The 12,093-nt window shown below is 41.0% G+C and overlaps 1 protein-coding gene across 1 annotated transcript in view; it reads right to left on the bottom strand.

The window, feature by feature from the left end:
• LOC109478834 (vesicle-associated membrane protein/synaptobrevin-binding protein-like) overlaps positions 1-10,809 on the bottom strand; it is a 20,499-nt gene extending 9,690 nt beyond the window's left edge. The window contains exon 1 of the mRNA XM_019780652.1: positions 10,683-10,809. Within this exon, the coding sequence (XP_019636211.1) occupies positions 10,683-10,772 (90 nt within the window). The 5' untranslated portion in view covers positions 10,773-10,809. The remainder of the gene's footprint in view (positions 1-10,682) is intronic.
• Positions 10,810-12,093: the final 1,284 nt, after the last annotated feature.

Raw genomic sequence — 12,093 nt, 5'->3', positions numbered from 1 at the left:
TATGCCGTCCTTTTAACCGACAACATAAAACTTGATTAGCACGCACCAGATTGTTTCTATTTCTGGACCACGCCAGAAGACATAACCCATCGTTTCTATTACAAACTTAAGAATTAAACAGCCGCATATCACAGCCAGATGGCTACAATTTCACAGACTTATTGGCGTAGAAAATTGAAAAGGCAAGCAAAAGTCAGAAACGGCTTCGCGCGGATTCTCACCGCTTTGCTCAATGGGATAACAACAGGTGATAATTATTTACAATAAGGTAGCCGTGCTAGTGATTGATACAAGGATGGTTTGCGTTGTGCCATTTCTGTCCGTAAGACACAGCCCGGAAAATTGGAAAAACACGGCGAGACAGTATAATTTGTTGCAATGGGGGTTTTATGGGGGAAGCGCAGCTGGTATATGCCTGTTAAGTTACGGTGGAGGGTGTCAGGGATTGGTACAGCTTTATAGAGTGAGAGAAATGCTAGAATGGACGCTTAATCAACACTGTATAGAGATGAGTGGGGATAGCTCTCCCGTGAATGGTTTATAGTCCACAGGAAGGTTTATATTCATCTGTTATTTGGCAAGATACAACGTAACGACACACTGATCAACGCAACACAATACCAACTAAGTACACAACATAATTTCGAACGTCAGTGAAGGTTAGACACCCAGGTAATAAGAAACGCCAAAAAAAAAACAGTTACTCAAGCAACTGAATATATATATATGACTTTGGAAACGGTCAAAATTTCCAAAATCATATCTAGTTGTTTGAGTGACTGTTTTTTTGGTGTGTACAATTTTGAACCTTATAAAATGTGTCATTACCTCATTACAATAAATAAACATTAACTACACATCACTTTTGAGATAACAAAGACTTTGGTAGATAATCTTGAAGGGAAATTCCTGGAGCTATTCAATGCACGTTTACGAGAGAGAATATTTGGAAACTAGAGACACATTAGTGGCCGTTTTTTGTCAGAAGGCTGGTGAGAACGCAGAGTTCAGCACCAAGGACAGATGTTACTGCCGAATGATTGCTGTTAGGATTTTCTGTATCAGAAGAGTTTGCTTCTGTGCGTATGTGTTTGCGCGTGTGTGCGTGCGTGTGTGCGTGCGTGTTTGCGTCTGTCTGTCTCTGTCTCTGTCTCTCTCTGTGTGCGTGCGTGTGCGTGTGTGCGTGTGTGTGTATTTGTGTGTGCCTTGGATGCATAGAGGGGACACAGTATGTCATGCTGAATGTGTCAAATAATCGACTTGAGTGTGACACGTGCACAGGCACCAGGGAACGAAGTTAAAAGCCTGAAAGCTTTCTAAATGTCGCTCTGTCGTAAAAGCACAATCCCCGATGTAGAGCAGTGTCAAAAACACTTAAAGTATGTACGTAAAGCTTAGTTATAAAGTGGTAAGCTGGCTTATGTACGCACAGACAAACTTATTGTGCCTTGACTAAGTTTAACGTGCCTTGACTATACATAAAAACTATGCTTAACACGTTAAGCGATTATATAGAACAAACAACAGCATCTCGGGGTCATCATTGGGCAGTTTGTAAATTAGACTAACGAACGAAACTCTGTTTTAAAATTGTCTCCTAACATCATTAGGAGCTGGTATTGGATCATTCTCCTTTGTTGTCGTAAATTTGTTTCTTTGGCGTCAGTCCCAAGGCCTGCTCATTACGTTATAAACCACTTAGTGGATATAGATGACTTTCGGGCGATGCAGTGCACTGACCTCATGTTTTTAAATGTAGTGATGCTTGGAGGTAGGCACAGTGAACCAGTAATGCCTAGCTTCAGTGCACAGTGAACCAGTTATAATCACACCTAGCTTCAGTGCACTGTGAACCAGTAACACCTAGCTTTAGTGTAAAGTGAACCAGTAACACATAGCTTCAGTACACAGTGAACCAGTAACACAAAGATTGAGTACACATTGAACCAGTAACACCTAGCTTCAGTGCACAGTAAACCAGTCATAATTGCCTCGATGAAGATGACAGACAGTCAACGAAACATTGGCTCTTGTAAAACAAGAGATTGTCAACAAAGAACTTTGCTATTCAATCATTCACCAACGTACGTTACGAAAGAAGTATATGAGTCGCATATCGATGTATTAGAATCCACACTAACCCTTATCTATGTATGCCTGATGGACTAGTGTCCTGTTGAACACATTATCGAACTCATTTCCGCACTCGCAATAAGAAGCCCATAAAGATGGCGTCGGGAGACCGTTATGTCACGTGACCCTTGCATCCTGAGTGACAGATTTAGTTCGGTTGCTATGGTGATTGTCATGACACGGCGCAAAGGAGCATGGGAGCACTGTCTTGGGCATTGCTCCTCAAGTGCAGGAATCCGCTGATTCTGTTTTTTTATTAAACAACATAAAAAAGTACAAGTCACAGTGGTGGACAACTCTAGCAAATTGGTCATTTTAGACTCATCATTAACAAAGAAGAATGTGCTGATTCTTTTTACCATGAAATATAACGTACTCCCTAACGTAGCTGTATTGTTGTCATATAAAAATCATCAACCCCAAGTGAAAACTGAAGAAACTTTGCAACTAAACTGACAGACATAATGCCACGAGTTTATTGCAATGAGACCGCCTGTGCCAAAATGATACAGAGGAAAACCAGTGATGCAAGAACTACGTATACATAACCTTTAACATAACAGTTACTCAACGTCGTCCTCACGCCCACATAAACTAGACGTGCTGTTTTTAATATCCTCCCCCAGTCGGCACAGCTTGCCAAAGCACCGCCAATCTGCCAGAGAATACTCCGGGGCACAAGTACAATAAACTTACGGGCTTGGCGTAGGTCCCAACTGGAACACACACACGTGAGGTGACTTCGGAAAGACTCCAAATTCGATTCCGGACCTCGCTTTTTTGTCATCGTTACATTGTCCCTTCAGGATATATAAAACATTTATAGTTTACTAGTTATAGGAACTGCACTATATAATTTCTCAAGATATACCACACATATGTGTGCACGAATACATACTGCCTATTTATCAAGAATGTGTTGTTTCTGAGTCACTGAAGACGATTTCATGGGCTAACAAGTAAATCCAGCGAATCGCCTGCCCCAATATAGCACCTTCCAGTCTAAGGCAGAAGATATAGACATGTTGTAGTTTGATGTCGTTGAAAGGTCGGGCAAATACATGTACATGGCATTTGAAGTATCGACGGTTTCTGAGCGGAACACCCAGTCAAATCTGTCTCATTTGTAACTAGTAGTTTATGGTAGATCGAAAAGTGGGAATCGTTAGAGGAATTTCCTGGACATCCGCTGCGCCCTACCACACGATAGCCAATGGCATGTTGGTGACAGACAGTCGATTTTTGTCATCCTGTAATCACCCTGAAGATCAACTTTCACTCGTAACAAGTAGACGATTGGATAAGATAGAATTTTAAATTTTAATGGTTGTAGCTTGCTATAAAGTTGAAAACTCAATAATTTCAGATATATGGTGCACAATAAGTTTGTTCCCTGGAACGTGGGACTATTCATTATCCACTGCATTCAAAAAAGAAGTCAAACCTCATAATAGCAATAGTTGAAGTATACGTTTTTAAACAGTACTAGTAGTTGTCTGTTTTCTATCATTATACTGTATTTGTACTATGCTTGACTCTGTAAAAGCAATTAGCCTTCGGACATGACTACAAATAAAGAATATTATATACGTGCATTAACGTTATAGAACAAACTGTGAAGTACGCGTTTGCTGACGCGATACTATCTAACACATGACGCGTAATTAACGTTACTTGGCGGGCGATCCACAGCCCCGGGGCGGGGATTAAATATGCATGCGACCATCAACTGTCTCATCTGCTGGCATTAACGCTAATGTCACGAATCTTCGTGGGCGAATTATGCACTCGCTTCCGTCAGCACCCGTCTGTTGTAAAATCAAGGGCATGCAAGCTAATCGACCGGTGCTTAAAGTAGTAATAAAGTACTATATCTACGGAAAGAAGGAAACTCAGATTGGGATCTGTGCTGGTAGAATTGTCAATTTTACCGATATCAATAGAGATCCCGATTGGGTCTGTAAATTTGAAGATTTTTGCGTAAAAGAAAGTGAGAACTTTTCAACTTTATATTTGATTCACGTAACTTTAAATCCATGGAGAGTGGCAGACAGGTTGACAGAGATATACAGACAGACAGACGGAAAGATCTATACAGAGAGAGAGAGAGAGAGAGAGACGAGAGAGGGATATAAAAATACCCAAATGCACCTTCTGTTCATCTGATTTTTCAGTACTTCATTCTACAGTGTCTCCAAATAGATGAAACAAGTTGAAGACCTCAGAGCCAGGTCACAACATTAAGTATCATGCCCACCCGATACCTTCACACTTTATAGATGGCACGGTTGTAATTGATGACTAGAAGACATACAAGTATTACATTTTACAGCTTTCTTATCGATCCCTTTCCCAGAGGGCTCCAAGGTCACACTAGGTCATACCTCAATACTCGTGCCGCAATTAATCATGGGTAAAGTCACGTCCATCTGTGCCGTGGTTGGATGATTCTAATCAATGAAATGGACCCTGGGATTGTATACAGATTCTGAACTCATTAGAATAAGGTGAAAGGTCATCTGTCTACCATCAAAAGTCTCAGGGTTGAATCAAGCAATAAGCAAGCCGCCATTTTGTTTTTACTTTCTTCTGGGGGAAGATAGATGTTGGTACCTTTTCTATTGATCATGATAGATGGAAGATTATCTTGTCGTTGATAGTAGGCAGGACATAATTACATCTGCAGAGTAAAATCATTACATACATGGTGTCATCGATCAAAGTCAGGTGGGATAGCGTAGGAAGGGGGTGATATCTCATAGTCATGTTTCGACGATGCGAGCCACCACTGCCCCCTCTCTTGCCTGATCTCCAAGCAGATTCTACGGTGGCAAGACAGTATCCATTGGCCAGAGGAGTGTCTTGCCACCGTAGGATCTGTTTGAAAATTACTCTAAGACTTGCCACCCCACTACTTGTCTTTTCGTTCCCTCCCAAGTGAAAACCCATCTTTCATGACTAATCTCATGTCATTTGTTGACAACCTCTCATCTTTTCCTTCGTGATATCTAGTTCAGTGACACCCACGGGGCCCTTCGGCTAATCGTACATACTTGTGTCCAAACATTGATGAGGACACAAACGGATTGGGTATTGCCATTGTGCCAAGATCTGCACATTTGCCACTTTTAAAAATCCAGATCAGTGCCAGCCGAGGGAGGCGTGTTCTTGGCATCCTTACAACAATGTTGGCCAAGCCACCTTACCCGTGCTTGGGTTGATATCTATTTGCGAGACAGCACCAGAATTCGCGCACAATTTGGACACTGTTGGAGTAAATGGGACTTCGATTTTCTTTCACTACAGAAGCAAGGGGTGTTAAAAACACCTTCATACGACAGGGAGCAATGGACCATCTATGCCTCATACTTCACAAGGATGACACAGACAAATGGAAAAAGTTATATCAGTTGACAGCTATCCTCCATTGTTGCTATGTGCTCCTGTTTTATGTCTTTGGAGGCAAATCTATGTGTGAATTTGGACCATGTACGGAATCTGAAAATCACTAAATTGTTATGTGGTCAACCATATCCTTTTTGACATCTTAAAACCAATCTCTCCATAGGGTGTTGAAAGGTTTCCACTGGGCCTCGTAAAACCATGTATCTGCTGAATGTCAACTTCACTGGGTGTGATTCAAACGCCTACTCGTTTCTATGTCACCCTGGCGTGAAGCCCCTGTCACACATAGCAGACTATGGTCCCCCGAACACTGCCGAACTTCCCCCAACCATGGTTGGGAGTAGGTCGGGAACAAGGTCGGCTGTGGTTGGCTGGTGTCGAGCCAGGTCGGCTACTGTTCGGCTGCGCCAGCCGACTGTTTCAAAATGTTAAAAACGGGTGTTGACTCAATGTTCGGTCATGGTTGGCTAGTGGTTGGCTGGTGTTCGAAAGTTGGTCGGGACGTGATTGTCCGTGAAATTTGAGTCAAATTTAACTCAAGTTCTCTTCGATAAGAGTAGAATGGTAGATGTGATCTAAATCTGACCAGACTGCTCCCGAACTTGTTCGGCTGGTGTTCGGGGGTAGGTTTTTGAATGTGTGACAGGAGCTTAAGGTGAGGGCATTCCTCTGGCCTCTATTGTACATTGGATTAACCTGTTACGCGAATTCTTCAAATATACCGATGACAAATCGCCAATAACTGCACAAAAGTACAATGAAAAAGTACAGGGCCATCGCCTGGGGAGTGATACGTCATCTGTGCTGAAAGGAGAGCGTGGGACGATAAAATCCCACCATCTGTCTTCTCAGCCAGATTTCTGCACTTTTTGACTCTCTGGCTTACTCGATCTCGTTCCCAAGGGAGTCATCAATTTCTGTGACGTCAACATCGTTTTCGATGACGTAGGCATTTCCAGTTCTGTTGAATGTACGGCTTGGCTTCTTGACATTGGGCAGTAAAATTCGAGACACAAAGATTCAGGAGGAGTCTAGAAATTTATTGATCGCTTGCGTCTGTTTTCTGTCACACTCGCCTGTAACTATGGCGTTGTCTTTGTTTGTTGTTCGACCCTATTCAATTTGGCGCCGTCTCTAATTTCCGTCTCGTATACGACCGTTGCAATTTGAAACCGTCAATCAATGCCATATCACAGAACGGCAAACTTTAAGTGCATTAGAACGTTCCAATTCTTCACCGTGACGTAGAGGATTAGGATTTTAGGATTTGGCTTGCTTGACCCGGGTTCGAATCCGAGCTTGAGCTTATTTCTTTTTTTTTCACTAATACCATTACCAATTCCACGTTACTGTCTTACCATTGAAATGTTGCTTTTTTTTTACACGTTTAAAAATTTTTTTTTTGCCTCTCAAAAAGTTTTGATACGCTCGGGTATGGTATCTAGTATTCAACGATGTGGCATCGACCGTTTCAAATGTGCAACGAATTACGAGAAGGAAGAAATGTTGCGCTGCAAAGATTACATGATATACAGTAAGACTGGCACGCTAACAGTTTTAGTTGAAACGCTGCTCTTCAAATTGGACATGGCAGCCATTAAAGCGTTACGAAACCTACCAGGGAGCTGCAACTATCTCAATTAGTTCCACATTACGTACAGTTTAGCTCGGCCCAGGTAGTACTCAAGTACTGCTGGTTTCCATTAAGTTGCAATTTTGTCCAATTTCTTGTGATGTCAGAAAGCATTACATAAGCTGTTGCTGCAAGATAAAGACTGCTTTAAGATTGGAGTCAAACAATGGATATTTTCCAAGCTTTGCTTTACGTACACTGGCGTCAGAATAGGAACGATAAATACAACTTTAGAGGCAAGGTGGCCTTGTGGTTAGGGTTGTTGACTCAGAATCTGAAGGTTTCGGGTTCGAATGAATTGAATCCCTGGTAGGCCCTACTGTAGTGTCATTGACGAAAACAAGTACTTCTGCGCTATACTATTACAAGTTAGTTTGCGCTACGCTTTACGCACTCATAGACAAAATAAAATCGCTACCCATATATTATCTAGTAGTAGAGTTTGTTGATCATGAAGTGTCTATGAGTATCATTTACCTTGATGTCAAATTTTCATCAACATAGTGTTACATTTTATGTAGCGTCCGGCACATAAGTGTGTGATGGTAGCAAACACTCAACGATCTTTTTCAATTAGAAATGATAATGATGATGATAAGATAATTGCAATCAAATTGTACCAACTACATAACATAACAGAGTTTGAATGAAAAATGAAAATCAGCAATACTACAATTAACTATGGTTATTAAAACAGTCATATTCATCAGCAAAATAATTCTAGATTCAAAACGATGAAAAATAACAGCTTTGAAATTCACGTCCATGCTGTATTTCATATTTTATGACCCAAACAAAGCAATATAGACCCTACAATGATATATCGTGACTTGAAGTTGTAAGTAATACCCATGGTAATGTGGGCATTAAGCTAATCCGTCCACAGGGCTATAAAAACGCCGAGCTTGCCAAATTGATCACACGGCGCGGCTTAAGTCAGATCCCGTCTGAAGGATTCACCTCTGAGGCTGACAAGACAAGATTACGGCTGTGACAGATTGCTTAACTTTCTTTCCAAGGAGAATACATTACATTCAATGTGTGTTTACTTCATATGATTCTGTGTCAATAGTAGAGAGATCGTCCTCACAAAACATTGCAGTTTTATTATGTTTACCTTCGCAGGAGGAAAACATTATTTTTATATTATTGACAGTTTCTTCCTCCTCGTATTCTGCCTCTTCTCCTAACAAACAAATGAAGTCAATGACCTGGGCCAGACGTCTGTCACCATGGTAACTGGTACTGTGGTGTTGGGTTACATATTGAAGCGAGAAGCGAGAGTTAGAGAGTTTGCTCACTATATATTATATATGAATATGTTTAAGTGACAATAAACGTAACAGGGCAGTATTTTGGTAAACTAGAACATATGCCAGAGAGCCTCCGGTGCATTCTGTCAACTGGGTAGGATCTGGTACAATAGTAATATTCTTCTGTCAACCAAGATTAGGATATACGAAGCAGCAGTCATCACGATCCTAACTTACGGGTGTGAAGTATGGGTCATCACCAAGGCACAAATCAACAGGCTAGAAGCATTTCACCAGCGCTGTCTCCGAAGGATCCTCCGTATCAGGTGGTATCACCGCATCACTAACTTGAGTGTACTACAACAGACAGAGACCACTAGTATTGAGGCAGTTGTATCGGCCAGCAGACTTAGATGGTTGGGTCATGTTTTGAGGATGCCCAAAGAACGACTTCCCAGATTTCTCTTGGACTGGACACCAAATCATGGGAAAAGATCCAGGGGAAGACCCAGAAAAACCTGGCTTAACAGTGTACTAGAGGACCTGAAGAAGATCAAAGGGAACAACAAGCTGGAGTTACGTGAGGTGGAAGAGATGGCCCAGAATCGCCCGGAATGGCACAACATGGTACGCAAGAGACGAAGGAATCCTGACGCAGGCCACTCATCATAAGAGGAGACCTTATCAAGTAACAAGTAAGTAAGTAAGAACATATGCAGGTTAACATTGTGCATTTGCTTTGCAAATCTTGCCTTTCTAGTTTGAAGCACCTTCCATGCATTCTGTTGGAGACAGATTTGCTCAATGTGGGTGCGTTACGTGGGGATAGAAGTCTTTGAAAACTAACTAGGAAGGCACCTATAATGGCATCACAACAATGGCTAGAGCTATACATATGTGTTAAACGATGGTGCATGCAATCATCTCCAAAGTTAATCCTATAAGTTTCTTCATTGCCGATGTGAATCTCCGTTGTTCCGGTGTTGTGTCAGCCTAATCAGGGTTCCAATACTGTGCCGGGAGTGACGCGTGGTTCCAGCCGGCCGTTATTGGAGTGGAAGCCGCCGTAAGTGACGGTAATGCACGCCGCGATCTCACGGCGCTCGGCTAATTCTGCTTTATCATCCCCTGACCTTATTTCTAACGGGGATTGGGAATTTACGACCCGGTTTGTCTGTCCACGCCCTCCCAGACACACATTCCCAATATTGGAAGGCTAAGGCGTTGGAAGAGTTGTTCAGTTCTTCTGTGAAGCAATTTTTTATTTGGATTGTTATTATTTGTTATTGTAATTTACTTCATTGCTATCATTTGTTATTATTTTATTATTCATTCTATTATTAATTCAGACGATCAGCTACGTATTGTTATTTCTATTTATCGTTTTTGTTAGTTACGTGCTTGGTTTTCATTTAGTTGTGGGGAAGGCCACGGATCGGCCAAATTGGGTCTCTGTCTTCCTCCAGCACACTCTTTTTGTTTATTTCATTTTGTATTTTTTTTTTACAAATACAAATAGAGTCGTAAGTAAGAATTTCCAAATCTTTCAATATTGTACAACCCATGAAACCCATCAAAGTGCCTTTATCGATATCATTGTTAGTAAAAAATGGTTAATTGTTCAATTCATAAAAAAATATTTGTATCCATGGGAATATCACAAGATCTAGATTTAAAACCTCTGAAATACGTTTTTGAACATGTTCTGTTAAAGAAGAATAACTATTACTTGGATGTTAACAAAATTAAAAAAAAAGCTGATTGAATTTTGAATATTTTTGCTTGGAGACAACAAAATATCTACTAATCAGTATGTTCTAATGTTCCAGTCGTTCTAATTGTCAATTTCATAAAAAAATTCCCTGGCGCCAGTAACCTAACTAGCATACGAAATTGAGATAAATCTACGTTAGACGGATTATCATATTTTCAACCGTCCCATATGAATCCATCTTCGTAAATCAAGGAAGATCATGCTTTACATCGCAGAGACATGTGTAGAATATATTAACTTTCCCAATGATACAGCGCTAATCTTACACTATCTATTTCAACATGCCACACCTATATAGCATTGAAGATATCAATACTGGAACAGCCTACGTTTTTGGCTACATTTTCATAATTTGCACAATTTTTCTCCACAATTTGATCTATAGCATCTAGTATAAAACATACATTGTAACACATATCGACCCACGGCAAAGCCACTCCCTAGTACAAAAACACACTCAGATACATAAAACGTGCTTGCATACCTGGGTTTGTCTTCGGTCGTACGGAGCGAAGAAATTCAGCACGCTACGATCCAAGGAAACCGTCTTCTGCTCCTTATTGTGCTCCTTCATCTTCAAGACATCAAGATATATCCAGCCCTTCTTGTACGTGAGTATCTAGGAGGGATCTCGGAAGCACCGGGCGGTAGTACGCTGTCCTACCCTGTGTGTGTGAGAGTGAAGAGTACACGAGCGATAGAACATGGATGGATTCAGGTCACATGTTTTGTGCGTAAGGCCACAGCACGTCAATTTTATAGATGACATCATCCGCAGACTCCAAATCTAATGCGATAGGGCTGGAAAAAGCAAGGCAGGCCACACACACAAAAAGAAGATTCCTAACATTTCCAATTTTGACGTCATAAACCTTGATAAACAAGAAATGATACCTATATTATGCTAAGTTTACTGCCAACTATTACAACATCCATTTGTCACTGAAAAATAAACATTTTCAATCATTGCACAAAATGGTTTTGATTCGATATTCCGTGGGAATACTAGTATCAGATATGCATAACCACCATCACATATAATATAAAAGGAATGAAATACACCACTGCATCAAAGGGTAAGGCAAAACAATAAATCAGAGCCTTGTCTTGTCTCCTCTCTTCATATTTATCTGTCATCAACGTTCCGGCATGTCAACAGACATCTCTGCCTATTTTCGGCATGTTAGCCACTGTCATAGGGCAACAAACTTTCTTGTTTTTTTTCTAAAATCAGACGAAAATCAATGCGCGTTGATGTCATCCATAAAAATGACTTGTTGTTGCCTAATGAAATATCACGGCCGGCGCTGGTACGCCCGGGTACCGGCAGTGTCAGGGAAGTGCCGGCGGGGACGGGAAGGGTGAGAGCCGCCAATTTGCCGGTACGGAGGAATAATTGACGTGAAGTTACGCCTGATTTGATGGTCACGGAAGAATCAAAAGGACACGTCAAGTTTACTCAGCGCTGATACACAACCAGCGTGTTTTTTTATTCAGTCACGCAGTGCATTTCTTTCAGTCATAGCTGCAAAAGAGCCCAAGTAAGGCTTATTTTCTACAAACGTAAAGGCATCCAATGCAATGTCGGAGAAACAAAAAAAAAATATTCTGGATGACAAAATCTGTGAAACATTGACCTTCACTACCACTCACAAGTACATTCTATATACATCAAATATAAATGTATTCTTGAAGCGTTTGAAATAGCCCCCAAAACAAGGGTATCTCTTTATTTTGGGGTACCGCCCATAAATAGCTAGGCTACAATACGAAAAAGCAGCCTTTTCCGGTCAGTGGCATCGCATTTTTGCCTCACAATATGCTTTGGATAAGATTGAACCTACTACATTATAAGAATGGCCAGAAAATTGATTTTGAATATCTACTTTTCTAAA

This window comes from Branchiostoma belcheri, unplaced genomic scaffold (genome assembly GCF_001625305.1).
Source record: "Branchiostoma belcheri isolate BF01 breed outbred unplaced genomic scaffold, Haploidv18h27 scaffold45, whole genome shotgun sequence".
Lineage (NCBI taxonomy): Eukaryota > Metazoa > Chordata > Leptocardii > Amphioxiformes > Branchiostomatidae > Branchiostoma > Branchiostoma belcheri.
This window is presented reverse-complemented; position numbering and strand designations above follow the sequence as displayed.